At 44.2% G+C, this 26,537-nt stretch overlaps 1 protein-coding gene across 1 annotated transcript in view; it reads left to right on the top strand.

Moving 5' to 3' along the window:
• LOC122476962 (transmembrane 9 superfamily member 2-like) overlaps positions 1–26,537 on the top strand; it is an 86,570-nt gene that overhangs the window by 55,272 nt on the left and 4,761 nt on the right. The window contains exons 11-16 of the mRNA XM_043569892.1: positions 1,113–1,232; positions 1,434–1,491; positions 11,398–11,557; positions 13,172–13,320; positions 15,829–15,940; positions 17,799–17,970. Of these exons, the coding sequence (XP_043425827.1) occupies positions 1,113–1,232; positions 1,434–1,491; positions 11,398–11,557; positions 13,172–13,320; positions 15,829–15,940; positions 17,799–17,970 (771 nt within the window). The remainder of the gene's footprint in view (positions 1–1,112; positions 1,233–1,433; positions 1,492–11,397; positions 11,558–13,171; positions 13,321–15,828; positions 15,941–17,798; positions 17,971–26,537) is intronic.

A 26,537-nucleotide genomic window follows, 5' to 3' on the forward strand; every position in this document is an offset into this window, starting at 1 on the left:
TTTTATGGTACTTACAATTCTATCTTCTCAAATTAAGGATAGGAGTCTGAATACATTCCTGTCTCCGGGACCTTTCATGGCTTCTTCAGTTGTGAATAATTTATTGCGCTGTCCAATACACAAAGTCCTTGCTTTGCAAAAGAGAAGCTTTCTTGAAAATCAGCATGTGGGTAGAATCATATTTTAAGTGGACTAAGGGAATTCATAATTAAACACTAGCATTTTGAAATGCTGTGGCAAGCCTAAGTGCTGGTCTTTAAACGTATAAACAGAATGGCATCTTTAGGAGGCTCACAATGGCTGTTGAAACCTGGCTGCCTTCATGTATAAAGTAAAAATGGAGCCTGTCAGTTTTTGATGGCCAGAGTGGTGATTTTCATAAACAAGGCTGCTGTAAAAAAAAAAAAAAAAAAGGCTTGTTAGGTGTTTCAGATGTCAGTGCTAACTTCAAAATTCAGCTTTCAAGATTGTATTTTCCTGAGACCAAGTCTCGCTTTGATTAAAAAAAATTTTTTTAATGTTTATTTTTGAGAGAGAGAGAGAGAGAACAGGGGAGGGGCAGAGAGAGAGAGGGAGACACAAAATCTGAGGCAGGCTCCAGGCTCTGAGCTGTCAGCACAGAGCCTGACATGGGACTCGACTCATAAACTGTGAGATCATGACCTGAGCCAAAGTCGGATGCTTAACCGACTGAGCCACCCAGGTGCCCCACTGCTTTGATTTTTTTTTTAATTTTTCCCCTTGAATACAAGGAAGCAGAAGGAAATTTTTGTGGGAAAATGATTTTCTGTTTACAGAATGATACTAGAGTAGGGGGGATTGTTTATTTAATTTTGATTTAAATGGTGAGGTAAAGACTAGATCCAACTTGGAAACTGAACTTCACTTGCCTTGCCTTGAAAATCACAACTTTTCATTAAGACAAAATTGTCATTAGTTAAGTGAATAACATTCATTCACAGTGTCACTTAAGATCTCACATGACAGAATATCCTTGTGTGCTGTTACACATAATATGTCTTAATCAGTGGGTCTTTAATTTATTACAAAGTCTTGTGTGCTTCTGAGGCTATGATCGTAACTGGTTTGATATTTCTTTTTTGTGCCTTTAGTTCTGGCCTGCCTTGGTTTTCTATCCCCCTCCAACCGAGGCGCTTTAATGACCTGTGCCGTTGTGCTCTGGGTCCTTCTGGGAACCCCTGCCGGATATGTGTCTGCAAGAATGTATAAGAGTAAGCATTACATCTGCTCTCATTCCAGTAAGTTCATGCGTTCAGTGTAGAAATTAAAAGGCCGTAAAACACAACATTTGAGAATCGCATGGGGCATTTTAGCCGACCCATCCAAAGGTACTTGTGTCCTGGTTATAAAGTAGGTCTAAAGTGGACTGAATCAAGTTGCGACAGTAACTCTTCTGTCTTTTCCTTCCTCAGCACTTAAAGGTGTTAAATGGAAGACAAACTTTTTGCTGACGGCACTATTATGTCCTGGGTGAGCATTGCACGTTCTCCGTTCTCTATGCAATTACACTCTTCCTTAGACTTCGTCTTGGAGAAATCATCGTAGGCGATAATGAAGGGTCGAAGGGAGAGGAGTTTTCTGTAGCGGCAGCATTCTCTCTTTGTACAGCGTAGCCTCGAGTGCAAAGAGATAGCCAGGGTGCTGCTGTATATACCGTATTAGAATGGCGATTTGGGCACCACCTGTGTTAGTCCCCTTGTCGCTGCCTTCTGTGATTCTTTCTTCCCGTCTCCCCTAGTGACTGCAGTGTCATTAGTGACTGCAGTTCGGGGGTAGAGTCATTGTCCAAGGGGGAGTGGGCGGGGCCGCACAGTGGCTGTGTGAGTAGCGCCGTCAGCCCCCTAGTTACAGACGTGCGGGATTGGTGGCCAAGCGGGGGAGCAAGTGTTCAAGGTCACGTGGGATGTCAGTAATAGAGCGCTATATCTAACCGAATGTCCCCCCTGCATCCCGTCCTGGGATCTTCCCACAGAACCTCGCTGATGAAGTGCTGACTCACTTAGGGTTTCATCTCCTTAGTCAGCTCGGGCTGCCCTACCAAAATCCATAGACTGGAGGGGCGCCTGGGGGGCTCAGGCGGTCGGGCGTCTGACTTTGGTTCAGGTCATGATCTCAGTTTGTGAGCTCGAGCCCCGCGTCCGGCTCTGTGGGCTCTGTGCCGCCGGCTCAGAGCCCGGAGCTTGCTTTGGATTCTGTGTCTCCTCCTTTCTCTGCTCCTCCCCGACCTGTGCTGTCTCTGTCTCTCAAAAATAAATAAATGTAAAAAAAATCCCATAGAGTGGGGGGAGGGGGCTGAAACAAAACAGTACACATTTGATTTCTCATAGTTGTGGAGGCGGAAATGTTGGAGATCAGGGCACCAACAGGGTTGGGTCCTGGTGAGAAGTCTCTTCCTAGCTCGTTGAGGACTGCAGTCTTGCTGTTTCCCCACATGGCAGGCAGAGACAGTAAACTCTCTAGTGTCTCCTCTCATAAAGGCACTAATCCCATCATGAAGGCCTCATCTAAGCTTAATCACCTCCCAAAGGCCCCACCCCCAAATACCATTACCTTGTGGATCAGTGCTTCAATATATGAATTTGGGGAGGGGGACACAACTCAGTCCATAGCACGTTTCATTTCTCATATTCTTTCCTTGATGTTATGAAGGAAAGGTCTTTTTAAAAAAGGTTTATTTATTTTGAGAGAGAGAGACAGATGGACAGACAGCACACGTGGGGGAGGGGCAGAGAGAGAGGGGGAGAGACAGTCCCAAGCAGGGTCCGCACTGTCAGCCAGGAGCCTGATGCCGGGCTCGATCCCACGAACCACGAGATCATGACCTGAGCTGAAATCAAGAGTCAGATGCTTAAACGACTGAACCACTCAGGCTCCCCACCTCCCCCCCCCCACTTTTTTTGTTTTTTAAGGAAAAACTAGTGGATTCTATCTTAATTGTCATGTACTTTAGTTCCTATTTGTTACAAAATTCCCATGTCCTTGATGCTAGAAGTATGTCCCCATAGTGGAAGAGGTCCTATAATGAAAGTTATACATAGTAAACTCAGTTACATTATATGCTGATTGGTGGCAAAGGGAGAGCAAAATGCTTTCACAATGCTCTGTGGCTGTGCATGATGCCGTGAATGAGGCAACGCAGTGATAGATTCTGTAGACCCATAACCTTTTATCTCCATGTGGCTTGTTTTCCTTGAAACTCCGGGGAAAAAGAGGAGATCATTGAGAGGATTGAACATTACGAGTTTGCACATCAAATACAGGAACCTCAGAACTTTTGACTTATTTAAAGTAAGGACAGCGCAGTCCCCTCCCCCTCCCCACCTTGACTAGAGCCATCTGCTTTTCCTGTAACTGTTTTCAAGGGAACTAGAATGGGTGGTCTTCTCTGAGGTGAATGCTTTATTACATTTATGTAAGAAAGCAATGTCCTTGACAATATTTCAGCTATTTGTTGCTTCAAGTTCAAGACTCAAATGAATCCCACACTGGATAAATTTGGCAGCAAAGTGCCATTGTGCAAGTGTCATTATACTGGGTTGTACTACAAGGGGCAGCACGTGCAGGAACCAGTCCACAAACCGTCCGCTGTTCTCTGCTTTAGTTCGTTACTCATTCGGCACACCCAGCGTGGTCTTTTTGGTTGTGTTTTGCTTTCGTTCTTACCCTATTTAAGGCATTAACCTAGGCACTGTAGAGGAAATTAAATACAAATTGTCTCTGAAACTGTCTTCGTGGCTCAAGAGGACTAATAATGGCCCAGCGTTCATCACACATGTTCCATCTTACTGTAAAAAGAAGTTACATCATAGAAATAGACAATGTAAGGGGCGCCCGGGGGGCTCAGTCAGTGAAGCGTCCGACTTCGGCTCAGGTCATGATCTCACGGTCCGTGAGTTCGAGCCCCGCGTCGGGCTCTGTGCTGGCAGCTCGGAGCCTGCTTCGGATTCTGTGTCTCCCTCTCTCTCTCTGCCCCTCCCCTGTTCATGCTCTGTCTCTCTCTGTCTCAAAAATAAATAAAAACGTTAAAAAAATTAAAAAAAAATGTAAAAGAATTAGAATATATCATATCGCTAAGCTTGATGAGCCAAATTGAACAATCAATGTCTGAGAAAAGCATTAGCATTCCCAATGCGCTATGAACTGTTTTCATCATGTTTTCAACGTTTATTTATTTTTGGGACAGAGAGAGACAGAGCATGAACGGGGGAGGGGCAGAGAGAGAGGGAGACACAGAATCGGAAACAGGCTCCAGGCTCTGAGCCATCAGCCCAGAGCCCGACGTGGGGCTCGAACTCACGGACCGCGAGATCGTGACCTGGCGGAAGTCGGAAGCTTAACCGACTGCGCCACCCAGGCGCCCCTTCATCATGTTTTCCATGAGATTGATTGTGAAGCATGTTTTACACAGAGAAATTCAAAAATTCGAGTAGAAATCCATAATTACATGGCTCAGGTTTACATGGACTTTGCGATGACGTGGTGTCAAGACACAGTTTTGTCAAAGTAAAAAAAAAATGTTTTTGATTTGAAAAGCAACTGGGAACAGTGGTTGTGTCCTGGGGTGGGTTTTCGGGGGGGCTGGGGGACAGGAGTGTGAAGGAGACTATTTGTATTAGATTTACTTTTCGCTCTTTTTTTCCCCACCTTTTTGCATCATGTACCATATGCACGTGTTACCTATTTTTTCTTTTTTCAACGTTTTTTTTAATTTTTTTTATTTTTGGGACAGAGAGAGACAGAGCATGAGCGGGGGAGGGGCAGAGAGAGAGGGAGACACAGAATCGGAAACAGGCTCCAGGCTCCGAGCCATCAGCCCAGAGCCCGACGCGGGGCTCGAACTCCAGGACCGCGAGATCGTGACCTGGCTGAAGTCGGACGCTCAACCGACGGCGCCACCCAGGCGCCCCTATTTTTAAGTAATTTCATTATGAACAACAGTAACACCAACTCAGAACCATATATTAAAGGGGAGAGGTAGTGCTAGAAGCTGACGGCACAGGCTTTAGAGTCGGACACACACACGCGCGTGTGCACGCACGCACACGTACCCTATACTGCAAACGTATAGAGTGGTTCATTTCCCAATTCTACCTCCTCCTAGTTACCGGGCCTTGAGCACATTGTGAATAACGCTGCGACGAACATAGGCGTGCACGTACCTCTTTGAGATCTTTGTCTTCTGTTCCGTTGCATAGATATTTTCTGCGGTGCCATTTCTGTTCCCTTGTCATCTATTTGACCATTTTTTTTTTTGAGTTATTCTCTTAGTGGTTACCTTAACAGATTACAATCAGTGTCCCAATTTACACCAATCTAGTTTGGGTGAATCCCAGCTTAATTTCAATATTAGACAAAACTTTGCTCCTATCAAGCGCCTTTCTCACCTCCCTTCTTCCTGCTGTCACTGCCATACCAATTACGTCTTAATACTTTGTATGCTCGTCAGCGCAGATTTAAAATTATTGCGCTACGCAGGTGTCTTTTAAATTCGGCAAAAAAAGAGCTTCAGATAATATTTACTAACCGTGGCCTGTTGGGCAAGTGATGTTACCTCTCTAATCCTGGGTTTCCTCATGGGTCATATGGGAATAATGGTGTCCCTTTCCTCCTGGTTGAGCTGTGAGGATTAAACGGGATATCGTACGTACTGCATTTGGAACAGTGCCTCGCACATACTAAGTGCTCAGTGAATGGTAGCTGTGGTTATTAGCAACCCTTCTGCTATCATGCCTTTGCTCATGCTGTTCCATCTTTCTGTGTTGTTCCACCTTTTTGTAATCACTTCTTTCCAACCCTCCGATGCCAGATTTCTATTCGTTGTTTTAAGCCCCAGCTCAAATGCCACCATTTCCATGTTTGAAATTGTACAGTGTCTCTCACCATCGCTATACTACTTATCACAGTGTTCCTTAGATTACAGTTATTTGTGATATGTCTTATCTCATTCTGCATTCTTTTTTTTTTTTTTCAACGTTTATTTATTTTTGGGACAGAGAGAGACAGAGCATGAACGGGGGAGGGGCAGAGAGAGAGGGAGACACAGAATCGGAAACAGGCTCCAGGCTCTGAGCCATCAGCCCAGAGCCCGACGCGGGGCTCGAACTCACGGACCGTGAGATCGTGACCTGGCTGAAGTCGGACGCTTAACCGACTGCGCCACCCAGGCGCCCCTCATTCTGCATTCTAATGTTCGTGAGGGTATGAGGTCTTATTCATTTCTGTATCTTTCACAGTGTGTAACCAAGTGCCTTATACAGAGTATAAGTGCCTTATAAGGAATAAGTACTCAGTAAATAATCACTGTATGATTGAATCAAGTGAATAATTTAAAAGTACAAAACAGATTCAGTTTCCTAGTTCTGTTAGTAGAACTGAATGCAATTAAAATTTTTTTAAATTTTTTAAATTGTATTTTAGAGAGAGAGTGTGAGTGGGGGAGAGGGACAGAAGGGGAGAGAGAGAGCATCTTAAGCAGGCTCCACACTCGGTGGAGAGCCCAACGAGGGGCTCGATCCCATGACCCTGGGATCATGACCTGAGCCGAAATCAGGAGTCGGACGCTCAACTGACTGAGCCACCCAGGCACCCCTGAATGCAGTTTTAAAGCAGTAAACAGGCATGATACAAAGGATAGATTTCCCTCAAGTGGTTTAGGGGCCCTCTTAGGTCGATGGGAGAGAAAATCGTAAGGTACTGGCATTCTTATTTCTTAGAAAGTAGTAGGTTGAAAGAGAAGTTCAGTGCCTCGCAGTGTATAAACGTGTGAGTAGCTGATACAGTGCCATAAATGGGCAGTGTAAAACTGTCTTCAAATTTATTATTTAAAAAAAATCAGGCTTTACATTTAAGAGGAGAAGCATTTAGACTAATGAACACTTATGCTCCCTAGAAGAAATGGAAGAAAGTAAGATTATTAAACTACATACGTTTCCTTCATGTAACCCCAAAAGTGGTAGGAAGGGAAAAGAAGAGGCAGCATAGTTTGATGGTCATGCACCCAAACTTTACAATTAGAAGAAGCAAGTCTGAATTCCAGCACTTAATATTAGGCAGTCAGTATTAGCTAAGTGACTTTGGGGAAGTCCTATCCCCTTCCTGATTGTCCGTTTCCTTGCCTGTGATGCCTGTGTCACAGAGTCGTTCAGAGAAATAAATGAACTAATGGATTGTGAAATTGTTTTGTGAGCTATAAAGTATTCTTGGTCACTCTTTTCTTCTGTGTTCCTACTGCTCTGTGTTTATCATCTGCCATAGCATTTTCCGTGTCGTGTTGTAATTTATTTGTTTATCTCTGTCCCCCACTAGACTGAGCTTTGCAGAGCAAAGATTTTTATTTATCTTTGAACACCAGGGCCGAACACATAGGTACTCAATAAATGTTTGATGAGTGTGTGAATAAATGTTTCAGGTAGGAGATGAACCCAGATGACCTCTCAAGTTTCCTTTTAGTTTTGCTGTTTAAGATTCCATGAAAAGGTAGAAATAATTAGAGACCAACAAAGGAAGAACTATTTAGAATATAAAAACTTGAAACTGAAGGGCAGTTACAGAATTGTTAAACACATATTAACATTCTAGAGTGTACTTTCAAAAGGGAAATCGTTGAGACAGGTTAATTGAATTTATGTATAAGAAGGGAGGTTATGATTTGTCAAGTGAGAAGTAATTTTTTCTGGCCATGGAATGATAACGGCTGAAATGAATCTCTCAAAAGCTAGGAAATTTGGCAGAGGAATACTGTGGCTAAACAAATTCATTAGAGCAGAAAGGTATTAAGAAACATTTGAAGAAGTATGGTTAAATCATGGGAAACCAGCCTCCCTTATTAAGATGCCAGAAACCAATGAGACCTAAGGTGGAGGTTTACTGTGGTTGTATTTGTTGTTGTTTGAAAGGGTTCAAAACCACAGCTCCAGCAGGGGCAAAGTATGAGCCTTGAAAAAGCACAATGTCCCTACCGACATAGATTTAGTACGCAGAAGAGGTCGTACACACAAGGTGGTGGGAGGGAGGTGAGGCAGAAATAGTAAAATGAAGGAGAAAATGGCTGAAGTTGGTTTATCATGAGAGATGAGGAACATCCAAAAAAAAAATGATCCCGAATCAGAAATTGGAAGGCAGCATTAAATCCTAGAATTGGAATGGACCTTGAGAGAACTTCCAACTACAGGACTAAACCAGAGATTCCCTCGACGGGAGACCTCAAAGCCTTACCCGGTGCCTCATAATGTGGATGTTACCATGTTCCCTCTCTCTGGTCTTTGACTAAATGTCTGGGGGAAGACACCCTGATTGGTGGTGGGGGGAGGTCCCCACCATAGAGGCTTTAGTATAGCATAGTGGGATGGAAACAGCTTGCCCTTAAAGAATCACACACACACGTGAATTCGAATCCTAGCTCTGCCTCTTATCAGCTGTCTGACCTTGAGGAATTATTTAATATCCCTAAAAGACATTAAGAACTCTGTCTAGGGGCTCCTGGGTGGCTCAGTCAGTTAAGCGTCCGACTTCGGCTCGGATCATGACCTCACGGTATGTGAGTTCGAGCCCCGCATCAGGCTCTGTGCTGACAGCCTGGAGCCTGTTTCCGATTCTGTGTCTCCCTCTCTCTCTGACCCTCCCCCACTCACCCTCTGTCTCTGTCTCTGTCTGTCTCTTTCTTGAGAATAAACATTAAAAAAAATTAAAAAAGAACTCTGTCTATTCAAGTAACTCCTATTTTGCACGTGCCTGGGTTGTCTATCTAATTTTCCTTTCTTTCGTTTTTTTCTTCTGTTCAATTTTTTTTCTTTTTCCTCCAGTTTTGTTGAGAAACAATCGACATACATCGCAGTTCAATTTACATATATTGTGAAATGAGTCCCACAAAGGGTTCGTCTCACGTCCGTCATCTCACGTAGATACAATAAAAAGAAAAGAAAGGGGAAAAAAGGAAAACAAATCTCTCCTCGTGATGATGAGAACTCTTGAGGACTTACTCTCTTAGCTTCCCCGTCACACGGCCGTGTTAGCGGTAGTCCTCACGTTGTACATCACGTCCCCAGGACGTACTTCTCTTCTAACTGGAAGTTTGACCACCTTCCTCCAATCCGTGCCTCCACCCTGGCCCCAGAAACCACACGTGTGATTTCCTTCTTCTAGGAGTTTGGTTTGCTTTTGTTTGCGTTTTAGATTCCACGTGTAAGGAAGATCATACGGTGTTTGTCTTTCTCTGACTTATTTCAGTCAACATAATGCCTTCAAGGTCCATCCATGTTGTGGCAAATGGTAGGATTTCCTCACTTTTTAGGCCGAATAATATGCTAATGTATATGTGCACCACACCTTCTTTGTCCACTCATCCTTCGATGGGCACTTAGGGTGTCTTCATTTCTTCTTCTCTTCCCCCCCCTCCTCCTTATCCTCCTTCTGAGGGACTCAACCCACGAGCCTTGAGGTCATGACCTGAGCTGTTACCAAGAGTCGGAAGCTTAACCAACTGAGCTACCCAGGCACCCCTAACGCTGCTCTCTAAGACCTATCATTAGCTTTATATCCCAACCCTTTTACTGTGGTTTTAGTTCTCCTTGTCATATTTCGAATTCCTCTTGCTTCATGGTTGCAGTGCCTCCTCTAATCTCTCCGAGGATGTCAGTCACAGATTTTCCTTTTTAAAGTTTTCTTCTGAGCTTCAGGGACCTTCTCTGAGAGACTAGACCTCCAGTCTTCTGCTGGGGTCAGGAAGGGAAGTTCCTTGGCTCTGCAGAGTCGGGAGGGAGCCGGCAATCCTGTCAGTGTCTTAGGCTGACTTCCAACCAGTCCTGGTTTTAGCCACTCCTTCCCTCCCACTTCCAGAGGAACCCGGCGCTACAAATCCCTGAGCCTTTGTTGGAGCTCCTTGGTGTCAGCGGAGTTGCCGCTCAGCTTTCCCTACGGACGACTCGGGATCCCAGGTCTCCCTGTTCTACTAACTCAGTTACTACTTGTCCTTCTGCTGTCTGGTTTACAAAATGGGTTGCTTCTCTCCTGTGTCCCCCACCCTTGTGTATTCATACCCTTTTAAAGTTCTTTTACCATAATTTTATCAGAGTTTTGAGGAGGGAGCAGAGCCAAAGGTGTGATTTCCATGTACCATCTTTGACCAAACCTCTTAATTCTTCATGTGTTTCATATCCATCACTTAGGTTTTAACCATCACCACATTATACTGTTTCTTACCACTTTCTATCTAGTCTCCTGGTCTCTAGTTTCTCTTCCTTTAGGTCTGTCCTTTGCCACGCTGTGGACTCATCTGCCGGGAAGACTGTACTATGTACCTCACAGCTTTGAGCGTAAAAACCCTCCGGCCGCTTCTGGACGTCCGCATTCCTTACCCTGCCATTCAAAGCCTTCCACAATCTAGCCTCCGCCCACCTTTTCAACCTCATGTTTTAGGCTTTCAGAAACACTCACATCCATATGGTTGCCCATACTCACCTGTAGCACTGAGCCAACTTGTCTGGAACAAATAGGGGCACGACAACTGGGCTTGCCTGGTGATTTATCCAGTAGATTCAGCAGCTGACCTGTTGATTTTGAGCGATTGACTTAAAGCTCTTGCTTTAAGTGAACATTTATTGGACTTGAGGCTTGTAGCCTATTTCAGTCTAGGATTCTAAAATCTGTCTTTAGGGGCGCCTGAGTGGCTCGGTTGGTTAAATGTTCGACCCTTGATTTCTGCTCAGGTCGTGATCTAGCGGGTTTTGTGAGCTCAAGTCCTACATCGGGCTCTGCACAGGCAGCTCGGAGCCTGCTTGGGATTCTCTCTCTCCCTCTCTTTCTCTCTACGCACCCCCCCCTCCATGGTCTTTGTCTCTCTCTCAAGTAATAACAAGATTTTAAAAAATCTGTTTTTATTCATTTTCTTTTTTTTTTAAGTTTATTTATTTATTTATTTTGAGAGAGAGCACGCAAACGGGTGAGGGGCAGAGAGAATCCCAAGCAGGCTCTGCACCGTCAGCGCAGAGCCTGATGCCGGACTCCATCCCACGAACCATGAGATGAGATCATGACCTGAGTCGAAACCGAGTTGGACGCTTAACCGACTGAGCCACCCAGGTGCCCCGAGTCTATGCATTGTCTTTGTGTTCGCTCTATTGCATATTGAGTTTTTCCGTGGCATATTACTCCCCATCTCATTTATTTTCTGCTGGACTCTAGGGGTGCAAAGATGGTATTGGGTTTAAGTCCCAGCTCAATGACTGGTTTCCCACAGTGAGATTTACTATTCTTTTAGGGTATAGCCTTATAATTTATTCTATCCTTCTCACCAAAAGAACGTTCTGATATTCACCTCAAGTATGAGTTTAACATTTTCATGAAAGCATATTGCTTCCTGATGACTCTTTTTCTCCCCAGTGTTGTCTTTGCCGACCTCTTTTTTATGAACGTGATTCTTTGGGTGGAAGGTTCATCGGCTGCCATCTCCTTTGGTACTCTGATAGGGATTCTGGCAATGTGGTGTGGAATTTCAGTACCCCTAACATTTGTGGGTGCGTACTTTGGAGCCAAGAAAAAGGTAAATTTCTAAAATACTGCTTTTGACCATTGACTGATGTCTGAAATAATACCTCAACGTGTATATTACTGTACATGGAATGTAAAATGTACCATTGGAGAAAACTACGAAGAATAATCCTATTTATTTATTTCTTCATTTATTTAAATGTTTATTTATTTTTGAGAGAGAGAGAGAGAGAGAGAGAGCGAGCGAGCATGAGCAGGGGAGGGGCAGAGAGAGAGGGAGACACAGAATCCGAAGCAGGCTCCAGGCTCTGAGCCGTCAGCACAGAGCCTGACACAGGGCTTGAACCACAGACCGTGAGATCATGACCTTAGCCGAAGTTGGACGCCTAACTGACTGAGCCACCCCAGCGCTCCTAGAATACTCCTTTTTTAAAATATTTTATTTTTAAGTAATCTATATACCCAGCATGGGGCTCGAACTCACAACCCCAGGATCGAGAGTCACACATTCTTCTGACTGAGCCAGCCAGGCATCCTGGGATAATCATTCCAGAATCAAAGATTTAAAAATTAACAAAAATGGAACCCAGTAACCCTTTAGAAGACGTTATTTAAAGTACTCCCCACTTTATAGGTTGTTTAAATTTCTGTCTCTGTTGGAGAAAATTAAAAGGATATATAGTAGTAGGAAGGCTGACTTTAACTGAGTCAGAAAAGTAGACGGCGGGGGAAGAAAGCTAAGGTACAGTCTGAAAAATGGAACTGTTGAGTTTATAGATTTGAAGTTAGCTTATTCTACATACAGGGCAAAGGAGCAGGACACTGAGAAGACTACTCTGCAAAAGGAATGTATAAAGACATAGTGTGAGTTTGCACACTGTGTGCAAAGGGAGAAATCAGCACAAAACGGAAGCTGGAGGTCCACACAGAGCAGAAAAAAAGAAAAAATGTCTGAAAACTACCGACAGATTTTAAGGGAAATGCGTGAGACAAATTCTGAGACGACTTTTTGACATGTATTACTTCATGTTGGAATAGGCACCACTAAATCTTGTCCAGTCTCTCCCTTGAAACTGACAGGAAATGATGAACATCCTCGTTGCCTAGCTGTGTGCTTTCTCGTGTGGTGGCCACTGGCCACGTGTGATTTTTGAGGGCCTGAAATGTGGCTGCTTCCAAACTGGGACGTGCTGTGAGGAAGTGGAAAATCCACAGTGGATTGCAGACAGAACAACAGCAGCCAAATAGAAAACATCTACTGACTACTTCTTTTTTTAAACAGTTTTTTGTGATGTGTATTTATTTTTGAGAGAGAGAGAGAGCGTTGGAGAGACTGAGCCTCCCAGGTGCCCCTACTGAGTCCCTCTTACAGCAATGACACACGCAACTGAGAACATTTGTTAGATCCGATGAAATGGATTCACAAGTTAATTCCACCTGTTTCTTTTTACTCTTTAAAATGCGGCTTCTAAAAAATTTAAAACTGCCTGTGTGGCTTGCATTATCTTTCTATAGCACAGTGTCGGTCTAGCCTCTGCCCACGTGACTGCTCTGGGACGTGTTCTGCGTCCAGTTCCGATTCAGGATTCTGTCTTGTGATTATATGTCTATAAATTCACTTCAAATTCATGTCATTCTGATTTTCCCTTGATTTCTCTTCGAGCAGTTTAGGTTTCCAGTTTGCACGAACCAGATTCCCCGTCACATTCCTCAGCAGAGTTTTTTTACGAAACCACTGTTTGGCATCATGGTCGGTGGCATTTTACCTTTTGGCTGTGTTTTCATTCAACTCTTTCTCATTCTGAACAGTATTTGGTGAGTACGGTATCGTCACAACCTCAAAACATCTTAATTGTTGATAAACGAAGTTTCCTATATTTCAAGGAGGTTAGAGTCTGGGTATGGCAAAACTTCATTTGCCTCTGGTTTTATCCAGGAAATAGCCCTCTGACCCCCGGGGTGGGGGGGACTTCCTAGGGAACTGAGACTTAATTCACAAGTTTTTAAAGACAGTTTTTGATGGAAATTTCTACGCAGGTTTCCTTTTTTTAAAGCAGTAACCTCTTTTTAAGCCTTTCCAGATGACTTACAAAGTTGGCTCACACCACACTTCTCCGAGCCTTCGCAGGGGGTGGGGCGGGGGGGGGGTCCCTTGGAAGGAGGCACCTAAAGACCTGAAGAGGCAGCCGTGATGTGTATCTCTTTTCCATACCGACCTTCCATGCAAGAATTCAGAGTTCCTCTGCTAAAAATACTTGGAAGACTTACAGCTTCAAAGACTTACTTTGAGCTGTAAGTCATGTTTTTCGGCTCTCCTTTCTGTCAACTGTTAGTTCTGGTGTCAGGATGCCTGCTCTTTCCTCACAGCTTTCCTTGTTTTATCTGCTGCTTTGAATCTGTTGGGGTTTAAGAATTCTGATAGCCGGGGCTCCTGGGTGGCTCAGTCGGTTAAGCGTTCGGCTTCGGCTCAGGTCATGATCTCACAGTTTGCGAGTTCGAGCCCCGTGTCGGGCTCTGTGCTGACAGCTCAGAGCCTGGAGCCTGGTTCGGATTCTGTCTCCCTCTCTCTCTGCCCCGCTCACGCTCTGTCTCTCTCTCTCTCTCAAAAACAAATAAACATTAAAAAAAATCTCTAAAAAAAGATTTCTGATAACCAAGGGGCGCCTGGGTGGCTCAGGCTGTTGAGTGACCGACTTCGGTTCAGGTCATGATCTCACGGTCCGTGGGTTTGAGCCCCACGACGGGCTCTGTGCTGACAGCTCGGAGCCTGGAGCCTGCTTTGGATTCTGTCTCTCCCTCTCTCTCTGCCCTCTCCTGTTCATGCTCTGTCTCTGTCTCTCTCAAAAATAAATACATATTAAAAAAAATTTTTTTTAAAGAATTCTGGTAACCAAGACAGAAACGCACGTAAGGTGAGAACCCAGGCTTTCCAAAGTGCGACAGTTTTTACTTGCAAAGCTCCAGGTCCGTGACAGCTATTTCAGTTTCCCCCAGTCCCTTTTTCCTTAATTCCTGATTCTTGACTGCATTCTGCTTTCAGGAGCTGGGCAAGTGGGGTGTCGCTGCAGAGGGAGTTTTGGAGATGGGGCAAAGGCCCCATAAAATCAAATGGAGTAGCCAGCTGTGTGTATTTCTAACACTTTCATCCCAAAACAATCTTTCAGACAAAGCTTTCAAGTCCTCAAAAGTGAGGTTTAATCATGCACATTAATTGCTCACTTTTTAAACAGCATTGTGGCAAATTGGTTTAAAAGATAAGCAGTAAAATCTGTTACCTTGTCAGCAACGAAATATTTAACATGCTGCAAAATAGATTATGTAACTGTATTTTCCAGATGTTTTTGATGGGATAATTTTAAAGTGAAAACTAAAAGCTTCTTTGGACAAGTTAACTTTTGTTTCAATGAAAAAGAGGGTGCTTGCTGTGTACAACATTGTATATACTTATTATCTATATACATGATGCTCCCCAACCCCCATTCTTCGTCCTTGCAACCAGGTATATACTCTACACGAGATTTAAAAAATTTTTTGACGCTTATTTATTTTCGAGAGAGAGAGAGAGAGAGAGAGAGAAGCAGGCAGAGAGCAAGCGAGCAGGGGAAGGGCAGAGAGAGAAGGAGACACAGGATATGAAGCAGGCTCCAGGCTCTGAGCTGTCAGCAAAGAGCCCGTTGCGGGCCTTGAACCCATGGACTGCAAGATCATTTCCTGAGCCGAAGTCAGATGCCCAACCGACTGAGCTACCCAGGTGCCCCTGACTCTGTGGGGTTTTTTTTGGTTGTATAATGGCATTTATAACCTTCCATTGCTAAAAAGAAAGCATGCCTTAAAGTGTGCGTGAAGAGGGGCGCCTGCGTGGCTCAGTCAGGTAAGCGTCCGACTCTTGATTTTGGATCAGGTCATGATCGCAGGGTTGTGCGATCGAGCCCTGTGTCAGGCTAAGCCTGCTTATGATTCTGTCTCTCTCTCCCTCTGCCCCTCTCCACCGCTTGCTTTCTCTCTCTCTCGAAAAAAACAAAGCAACCATAAAATGTGGATGAAGAAAACGATAGAGATACTGATGGTTCTTTAGTGAAAACTGAATTGCGCGAGCAGAGAAACAGGGGTAAGTAGGAACACGGATTCGTACTGGAGGACATCAGGCCAAACTCTGAAGCCACATTGGTCGGTCAGGGAATGGTTTTTGGATGTTGGATGGATCGATGAAGGTCTGGAGTGAATCTCTCAGGTTAGACAAACGTGACCGTCTCTTGTATTCATTTGGAATGGTCTTTCTGTGTATTGTGAAGTTAATTTTAAGGCTATCATTTTTATTTTCAGGTCTCATCAAATGTACTTCATGTTTGGCTTCCTTTTCTTGGTCTTTATAATTCTCCTGATTACCTGCTCAGAAGCTGCGGTTCTGCTGTGTTATTTCTACTTGTGTGCTGAGGTAAAGACCTAAGAAACGAATGCATCTTCTCCTTCCCAAACTCGCACTATTGGAAGCACATGTTAACTACCTGGTTTCTACAACTTGGGATCAGTTTCATATTGTGTTTTCCTGATGACACATGTTGATTTTGATGCAGCTTTGATGGAAAGTTAATGCTACTTTGATGGAAAATCTAAACAGAAAGCAATTTCTCTCCGGCTAGTTACTATAATTGCTGCATAATATTCAGTTAACAGAGAAAAAAGCAGGGAACTGATTTGATATTTAGACATACAAAAGATCTGGCTCAATTGGTGTTTTGTTGGTTTTTTTTGACAATTGAAGTTTTCACAGCTTGGGCCAGGATTGCATTTTATGGGTTTGAGATTGCTGCTAAAGGCCTTTTCTCTTACTTTTGGTTACCATGGGCAGAAGTAGTTTTGTTTACCCCACTGTACCCCCACTTTGTTTCTGATGTCCTTCTGGGTAACTAAGGTGGTAGTGAACATTATTTTCTTAAATCCCCTAAATCCCTCTTGTTTGGGTAGTTAAATGTGACTCTCTAAACGTAACAATAGAGAGTTTTGGGAATGAGGATCATATGCATGATGTTCTTAGAGCATTTTCTTCTTGAGCTACAAGTATAAGGGTGAAAAAATTAGAATTTTGTATATATTATACTCAGCTTCTCAGTTCTACGGTGTATTTTTTTGTCACAGAAAGCCCGCAACAATCGTGAATGAAGTATATACTCACAGGCAGATGATGTGTATATTTCTGTTTCTCAGAAGTGTTTTGAAGGCCCCCAAGACCACCCACATGTCTGGTGGTTCACTGGAAAGACTCGGGGGACTCAGCACACAGATGTACGCCTGGCTAGGGCTTAATATAGCCAGAGGACACGCAACAGGATCAGCAAGGGGAAAAGACACAGGTGGAGCCTGGAGAAATCCACGTCTAGTCTTCCTGTACTTTTTCTTTTCCATGAGGGGACACGCCAATTACGTTCCCTTTTTCAGCGATAAAAAATATAGTCATATATGTGCAATGTTTCTGCCCAGGGAAGCCCATTAGAGACTTCACATCCAAGGTTTTTACTGGGAGCTGGTCACATAGGCACCCTCTGCCTAGCAATTACAACAATTCCAGACCCCCAAAAGGAAAGCATGTGTTCGCCATAAATCACACTGTTTGTACGGCCTAGGTATAGCCAACACGTCTTATCAGTCAGGGGATGATTAAATGCCGAATTCTCAGATATAAGCCGAGGGCCAACCTTGCAAGCAGGCCCTTCTAAAGATAGCAACTTCAGACCTGCTATGTTAACTCTTTTCTGCACTGTAGGTTCCCTTGGCCCTTGACCACAGTGCCTTTACAGTAAAATGAGCATCAGTTGGAGCCGTGGGGAAGGGTGAGGCAAACCTGTGTATTGACCTCAGTCATGCCCCCATGGGTCCCGAATTCAGCTGGGTGAGACAAATCCCATTCACCATAAAGCTCTATATGCGGTTTCTGTACTAACCTTTGTCTACCTGGCCCGACACATCAATTCAGGCCCAGCTCCTGCCAGTAAATTGAAGCTGACCCGAAAGCCCTCCAAGGCTGAGGCAGTGTCATGACAGAAAGGATGCGTGCATTACAAGTACGGTCCCCGAGGGCACACGTGGTCCCCCTGGAAACAGGGAGTTTATCAATGTTAAGGCACCCCAAGCAGAGCGTACATTAGTCCGACGGTTTCTTATACAACTTCCCCTTGGATTTCTTCTCATCCGCAATCTAATGGAGCCTGTTTCATGTGGTTTGTTATCACAATAATCGCTAACCCGTTTAGAGTTAGGTTTCACCTACAGTGAATTTTTTCTACTTCTTTTTGCAGGATTATCACTGGTGGTGGAGAGCCTTTTTCACTAGCAGTTTTACAGCTGTTTATCTTCTGATATATACAGTTCATTACTTCTTCGCCAAACTTCAAATCACAGGCACGGCAAGCGCCATTTTGTATTTTGGGTACACGATGGCCATGGTCCTGATTTTCTTCCTTTTCACAGGTAACCACAGAATGACTTCATGCATTTCACACTCTCTGAAGAGACTCGGAGATAGCCATAATGTGATAAGCATCAATTAACAACTAATGGGAGGAATAGGGAACAAAGTCATCATGTTCATTTTTATGCTTTGGGGATAAAAGATTGTAAAGCCTGGGGAACCGGAGGGACCTGATGTACTTAGCTTCAAGATTGTCCCTTGTGAATGTTTCTAAACAGTAGGGATGTGTTCCAAAGCACATAAAGGGTTATGTGTAATCACCTTTGAATAGCCTCCAAGAATAAAAATGAACTGACTTGAATAACTTTTAAATTAGCAAAAGTAGATGAAGCAAATGTGTGGCCATATAAGCAATTAGATGTGAGGGACAAGATGTATACTCCCCAGGATTACTCATTTGGGGTTGTTATTTGGGTTCAAGATGTGACAGCAGCCTTTCTGTAGATGAAGGCTTGTTGAAGTACGTGACAAAATGGAGTGGTTTATAAAATGATCCGGTTAAGGAAATTATGAGGTCAGAGAGCTTGGAACCCTTTTCAGTACAAGTGAGGCAGTGTTCCATCTCTATCTGCCTCACGTTTTTAAAAAAAGAGTTTATTATTTTATATTTTATTTTTTTAGATGTTATTTTTAAGTCATCTCGATACCCAATGTGGGGCTTGAACTCACAACCCCGAGGTCAAGCGTCACAAGCTCTTGGGGCGCCTGGGTGGCTCAGTCACTTGGGCTTCTGACTTCGTCTCAGGTTATGATCTCGTGGTTTGTGGGTTCTAGTCATCAGTGTGTCCACTATACTGACAGCTCGGAGCCCCGAGCCTGCTTCGGATTCTGTGTTTCCCTCTCTCTGTCCCTCCCCCACTTGCGCTCTGTCTCTCTCTCTCAAAAGTGAATAAACATTAAAAAAATTCAAAAAGAGTCGCATGCTCTTATGACTGAGCCAACCAGGCACCCATCTACCTGCTTCACTTAAAAAAAAAATGTTGTGGGGCGCCTGGGTGGCGCAGTCGGTTAAGCGTCCGACTTCAGCCAGGTCACGATCTCGCGGTCCGGGAGTTCGAGCCCCGCGTCAGGCTCTGGGCTGATGGCTCGGAGCCTGGAGCCTGTTTCCGATTCTGTGTCTCCCTCTCTCTCGGCCCCTCCCCCGTTCATGCTCTGTCTCTCTCTGTCCCAAAAATAAATAAACGTTGGAAAAAAAAATGTTGTACTTATTTTTGAGAGAGAGAGACAGAGAGAGAGAGCGAGCACAAGTGGGGGAGGGGCAGAGGGAGAGGGGGACAGAGGATCCAAAGCAGGCTCCATGCTGACAGCAGCAAGCCCGATGTGGGACTGGAACTCACAAACTGTGAGATCATGGCCTGAGCCAGTCGGATGCTCGTCAACCGACTGAGCCATCCGGGCACCCCATACTTTTTCTTCATTTTTAAGTTCTAGTTTTAGCTCGAGTCACAGGTCATTTTGACAAATTTTAAGTTACTGTCTCGGATTTTAAGTCTCAGGTTCAACAAATGTGTAAAAATCCACAGTGGAAACTTGTCAGAAATCCAAGCCGAGAGGGGCGCCTGGGTGGCTCAGTTGGTTAAGTGTCCAATTCTTGGTTTCGGCTCAGGTCATGATCTCACAGTTCATGGGATCGAGGCCCATGACAGGCTCTGTGCTGATAGCCTGGAGCCTGCTTGGGATTCTCTCTCTCTCTCTCTCTCTGCCTCTCTCCTGTGTGCGTGTGCACTCTCTCTCTCTGTAAAAAGAAATAAACTTAAAAAAAAAAAAAGAAATCAAAGCCCTGAGACAGGTGTAAATGTCACCGGAGAAACCAAGGCATCTTGGTGGCGGCTCCTTTTTGATACCGTATTACCCGTGAGCTGCCGGTCTCAAGTCCTCGGTACACAGAAGGCTGTGCAGACTTCCTCTCGTCTCTCAGCCACTGGACATTCTACACCCCTCGTGTCTTCTGTTTTGGATTTCTCCCCCAGGGACTGACTGGCTTTTATATTTGGGTGATACGGAGTTGGCTGTGTTGAGCACGGTAATTTCAGGCTTCTGTTTTCTTCATTACCTAGCACTTTGACTCCGGTTGCTTTTTTTCTGGAAGCCTCGTATTACAACAGCTTCTTTCCGAAGGTAGGTGGAATCCCGGATGGTCACACTGCGGGCAGAAATCTTCTCCCATTGGTTGGCTCCACCGTTTGCGGTGTCGTCTGTCACCTTCCCCCCCCGAATTCCGCCTGGTGAAGGTTCCCGGTGATCCCTTGCCAGATCCAGTGGCCTTTCTCTAGCCTTCACCCTCCTGGGCTTCTGCAGCTCACTCCCCAACACCTATTGTGTGGAAGTCTCTCAGTGTGATTTGTGTCGTGTTCCCTGTGCCCCTCTGGGCTTTGTTTACCTGCTCGATGCCGACAGCTCCCGAGTCAGGAATTCTTAACATAGCCCTTTCGTGCCCGGTAGCCGATTAAACTTCCCTAGTCGTGCTTCTTTGGAAGTTTCTTATCTTTGCTCATTCTGCCCAGCTCTTGCTTTTGGTCTTGGTCGAGGCCTTTGTTCCCTGATGCCAGAATTGCTCCGACAGCCTCCTATTCAGTTGGCTGGACCCAAGTCTCTTCTTTCTAGCCCACTCCGCACACTACCTGATGGTGAACTTCTGTCGTTTTTTTTCATTATATTAATGCAATTCGGTCCAAGATTAATTTTAATGTGTCAACACATATTTATAGAATGCTTACACTGCACAAGACACTATGCCGGGTGCTGGGGACATAGGGGTGAAGAAGACATGGGGGTCCCATGTTTTTGTGGACCTTATATTCTAATGCAGGGAGACAAGCAATTATTAGTTGCATGAGCTTCATGAAAGAAATGATGTTAAAGAAGAGGTGGGTGGTCAACTGTTCCAAGCAGAGGTGACAGTGTGTTCAGAAGTCTTGACATAGGAAGGAATTTGACATCTTCAAAGAATACAGAGAAGCTTAGGATGGCATTAGAGGGAGGGGGGCTCTGGGAGACAATAGTGATGTTAGAGAGGTAGGGAGGGGTCAGATCTTACAAGGGTCTTAGAAACTATATTAAAGAATTTAGATCTTATTAGAGGAGCCATAGGAAGTTCAGGGAGTTTAAACAAGGGACTAATGTGATTGTATCATTCTTCTAATTAAATGTTTGTTTATTTTTGAGAGAGAGAGAGAAAGAGCGACCAGGGGAGGGGCAGAGAGAGAGGGAGACAGAGGATCTGAAGCAGGCTCCGTGCTGACAGCAGAGAGCCCGATGAGGGGCTTGAACTCATGAACCGTGAGATCACGACCTGAGCTGAAGCCGGACACTCAACCGACTGAGCCACCCAGGCGCCCATCATTCTTCTAATTAGAAAACTTTAATAGTGATGTATGTCCTTGTCTATCAAGGGTAAACTGACCTTGGGGGTTGGGCCCCTGTTCTGCCTACTCAGTGTATTTTCTAAGCCTCCTCCAGACTGTTTGAGCACGGAATTGGAATCTCCTTGAGAACAGGGACTATGTCTTATGCCTATTTTGTATCCTTCATTGTGCAAAGCACATGTTTCTTCTTGACTTGTGTAGAGTGTGAAAGAGAGGAGATACCATTATGGCGTGATGTTTCCATATCTTTTTTAAAAATTACATCATAGGTATGAGAAACCTCCCAGGTAAATTCTGGTTATCGTTCGTATCAGAAAAAACATTAGTAAAATTATGAAGTGTGTTTTTGACGCCTATTTTCTAGAATTGTTTTTTAAGAATCCCTGTCTGCTCACAGACCTGTAAATGGCATCTCCTTACATTTCATCATCATATAGTTTTTTCCTGTTGAATTGCTTTTATTTTTTCATTATCATTGTATTTTGAGGTTCACGGCAGGAAGCAGGTCTTATTGTCTATGTTCATGTTGTTTCACTTTTGAGGAAGGCATCCGCAATTAAATCATTAGTCTTGAGAATATAGATGTACACAAGAGTACGGTTATTAATTGCTGATTACTCTTTCTTGCTGTAGACACATGCTTCTGAAAGTGATTTTTTTATTAAAAAAAATTTGTTTCTAATGTTTATTTATTTTTGACAGAGAGAGAGAGACAGACAGAACGTGAGCAGGGGAGGGGCAGAGAGAGAGGGAGACACAGACTCCGAAGCAGGCTCCAGGCTCCGGGCTGGCAGCACAGAGCCCGACGCGGGGCTCGAACTCACAAACCGCTAGATCATGACCCGAGCGGAAGTCGGATGCTCAACCGACTAAGCCACCCAGGCGCCCCTGAAAGTGATTTTTTTTTTAATGGCAACTTGGAAATTAGCAGTGTCCACTCATGGTAAAAAATGCTGAGGAGTTTCACACTTATTTAGAATAATTATGCATTCATCCGAAGCTATTCCTTGCGATCACCTCATTTATCTTTGGTATTTGGATTCATCTGTGTCATCACAGCAGAAGGCTAGGACTTCACAGCTGTCATCTTTTAATATTGAGTATTGTGACTCTAGGGAAGACTCTTTATACACTAAGTCTATTTCCATGTTGCTACAAATCCTTTATTTTTATTTATGTATTTATTATTTTATGTTATTTATTTTTTAATTTTTTAAACATGTTTATTTGTTTTTGAGAAAGAGAGAGACAGTGTGAGCAAGGGAGGGGGGCAGAGGGAGGGAGACACAGAATCGGAAGCAGGCTCCAGGTCCTGAGCTGATGCAGGGCTCAAACTCACAAACCGTGAGATCATGACCTGAGCTGAAGTCGGATGCTTAACTGACTGAGCCACCCAGGTGCCCCTATTATTTTAATTTTAATTAATTAATTAATCTTTTTATTTTAAAGTTTATTTATTTTTGAGACAGAGAGAGACAGAGCATGAACAGGGGAGGGGCAGAGAGAGAAAGAGACACGGAATCGGAAGCAGGCTCCAGGCTCTGAGCCATCAGCCCAGAGCCCGACAGGGGGCTCGAACTCATGGACCGCGAGATCGTGACCTGAGCTGAAGTCGGACGCTTAACCGACTGAGCCACCCAGGCGCCCCTATTATTTTAATTTTTAAAGTGTTTTATTTATTTTTGAGAGAATGGAAGCGGGGGAGGGGCAGGGAGGGGGGACAGAGGATCCAAAGTGGTCTCCGTGCTGACAGCAGTGAGCCCGATGTAGGTCTTGAACTCATGAACTGTGAGATTATGACCTGAGCCGAACTTAGGCCCTCAACCAACTGAGCCACCCAGGTGCCCCTTTATTTATTTTTTAAAAATGTATTTATTTAAGTAATCTCTACACCCAACATGGGCCTCAAACTCGTGACCCTAAGATCAAGAGTCACACAGTCTACTGACTGAGCCAGCCAGGCACCCCAAATAAGTTAAAGGCTTAAGAAAATGAATTGAAATAATAGATTTTTATATTGATAGGAAGGACAGATGATCACAATAACCAATTAAGATCTAACCTTAGGATTCCTTCTTTAAAAGTCTATAGTGCTATGTTGTATTATAATGTATAGCCTAATGTAAACCTGGCTTCCATGGATATTGGGTAGTAAATGAAATATTTTATGTGATGATGTATATTTTAGGCAAGCAATGAAAAATGCTTTCATTTAGCCACAATCTATTCAGCCATTGAGAGCAGTGGTTCTCAACTAGGGGTGAATTTGCCCCTAGGGAACATTTAGCAATATCTGGAGACTTTTTTTTTTAGTTTTTTAAAAATGTTTATTTATTTTTGAGAGAGAGAGAGAGAGAGAGAGAGAGAGAGAGAGAGAGAGAGAAGGAGACAGAGCCATTGGGGGGGGGACAGTGAGAGAGTGAGGGAGACACAGAATCTGAAGCAGGCTCCAGGCTCTGAGCTGTCAGCGCAGAGCCCGACGTGAGGCTTGAACTCACCGATTGCGAGATCATGACCCGAGCCGAAGTCGGATGCTTCACCGACTGAGCCACCCAGGTGCCCCTGGAGACATTTTTGATTGTCATGACTGGGAGGTTGGTAGTGACATCTAGTGGGTGGGGGCCAGGGATTCTGCTAACCATCCTACTATGTGCAGACCAGCCCTCTACCACAAAGAATTATCTGGCCCCAAATGCCCAACAGTGCCACCGTTAAGAAACCCTGGTCTAGGGGCGCCTGGGTGGCGCAGTCGGTTAAGCGTCCGACTTCAGCCAGGTCATGATCTCGCGGTCCGTGAGTTCAAGCCCCGCGTCAGGCTCTGGGCTGATGGCTCAGAGCCTGGAGCCTGTTTCCGATTCTGTGTCTCCCTCTCTCTCTGCCCCTCCCCCGTTCATGCTCTGTCTCTCTCTGTCCCAAAAAAAATAAATAAAAAACGTTGAAAAAAAAATTTAAAAAAAAAATAAAAAAAAAAAAAGAAACCCTGGTCTAGAGTTGAACTATTTCTGAGCCTCACTTTTACCTGGGAGTTGATGCTGTTTTCAAAAGACAATTTTGATCGTCTCAGGAATCAAGATTGTGTTTAGAATCTGAGACTCCGAACCACCAATCACTGTGCGGTGTTGAAGCCAGTGCTTTGGATATATTTCTATTCATTAAAAGAGCCTCACGACGCTCAATATGTTTTGAGAGTTTCTATTGTATACTAGTTTATCAGTGTAAGATGAAATATCCTGAAGGAAAAGTCCAATTACCTTAACACACAAATGTTAGCTCTAGTGGGCCTTTTGTGTTTTACGACACCAAGTTGTCTCTGCCTTATTAAAGTTTTCGGCTCTAGAGGCCAAAAAATCAAAAAAAGGGATAAAGACGTATTAATGCTAATTGTTAACCGACAAACAAATATTTATTAAGCTTCTGTGGGCTTGGCAATGTGCTAATAGGGAATACGGAAACACAGATCTGAGACTATTTATTTTTTGTTGAGTTGACTGTGTACCAACTGTTTGCATATATTTATCTCACTTAATTTTCACCTAATTGTCTAATTATCATGACATGTTAGGTCATGTAACTCCCATTGTATGGGTGAGGAAACTGAGACCCAGAGAGATTAAGTGACTTGTTCAAAGTCACTCAGCTAGTACACGTTGGAGCTATGATTCAGTCAAACCCAGGTTGGTCTGACTCCAAAGCTCATTCTCTTAAATACAACTCTGCATGTCCTCCTCAAGAGAGAGACTCTCCTTGGGCGGAGGCCAAACCAACAACGGAAGAATGCCCACGGACTCTTCTCTGTGGTCCTCTGTTTGGCCAGGTAGATTGCTCTTAATCGGGAGAGCTGATCGGCACACGTAAGACGATACAATATCGCCCTTGGGAATCCATGATGAAAACAGTATCTCAAGTGTTTCCCATGCCCTTTCGACCCTTCTTTCAAAAAAATAGAGGCACAAAAAACAAAACAAAACAAAAAAAATAGAGGCACATTCTTCTAGTTTTTCCTCTGGAATAGTTTCATTACTTCTTCAGTCCCAGCTCATTTTGATTTCAACTTACATTTATGGCCCTAAATGCTAAGTGCTGTAGAAATGAGCAGGACAGAGTCCCGTCGATTCTCAAGGATATTGAAAACTTCCGGCTCCCATTGTTTTTCCCAGCGCAAGTGGTTGCTGGCCTCCTCCTCCAGCTCTGGGCCCCTAGTAGCCGGTATTCCTCTAGTTTGGAAGGGAAGCGTTCCTTTTCCCCGGAGGGAAGCAGAATCTGCATTCTCTGGCGTTCTCGTATTGTGTATTTTACATTCTCTGGCATCTCATACCTGAACTGATGTCTCCTCCCTCCACCCCAAGCTTTTTGTGTCCAACTGGTGCTTCTTCTTCGAGGTCTTTCTGCACAAAGCAGTTCATGGTCACCTCAACCTGTATCGATCTCCCTAACCTGGAACAATCGGACAGGGTTGGCTTTGAGCTCCAGCTGTATTGCTTATTGGCTGGGTGTTGTGAGGCAAGTCAACGGGCTGTCTGAGCCTCTCTTTCCTCGCAGAGTGGGGAAAATCCTGGTACTTACCTCGGAGACTTCAACTCAATCTGATCGCACATGTAAGCACTTAACCCAGAGCTGAGCATGTAAGTATTTAGGACACAGCAGATATGCTCATCATTATTAGCATTATTATCATCATTATTTTCGTCGTCATGAACTACAAGTTTGGTCGTCTCATTCTCTGGCTTATGTGCCTTCATTGGCTCCCAGGCGCCTGCCTGATCAAATCCAAACTTCTTAACTCGGCATTCCCTATTTGGCTCTCACCTACTTTTTCTCCTATATGCTGTCTTTGGTGTTCCCTTAATTTGTACTTTTTTTTTAATTTTTGAAAAATACATTCAAAGTTTATTTATTTATTTTTAAGTAATCTCTCTTCCCAACATGGGGCTCAAACTCACGACCCCAAGATCGAGTCGTGTGTGCTTCTGACTGAGCCAGCCAGGCTCCCCAATGTTCCTTTCATTCTTTGATGACACATCCTTAATGTCCCAATTCTTCTGCCATGGTTCTCGCTGTTCCTTAACACTGCCGGGTTTAATTGTTCCAGGCCTTTATGGGTACTTTTTGCTGTGTCTCGAATAGCTGTCTCCCATCCTCCAATGCCCCTGAGTCCTGCTTTAGAGTACCTTCTCTGTGATGCCCTCTCCAAATTCTTGCCA

Source organism: Prionailurus bengalensis, chromosome X, assembly GCF_016509475.1.
Source record: "Prionailurus bengalensis isolate Pbe53 chromosome X, Fcat_Pben_1.1_paternal_pri, whole genome shotgun sequence".
Lineage (NCBI taxonomy): Eukaryota > Metazoa > Chordata > Mammalia > Carnivora > Felidae > Prionailurus > Prionailurus bengalensis.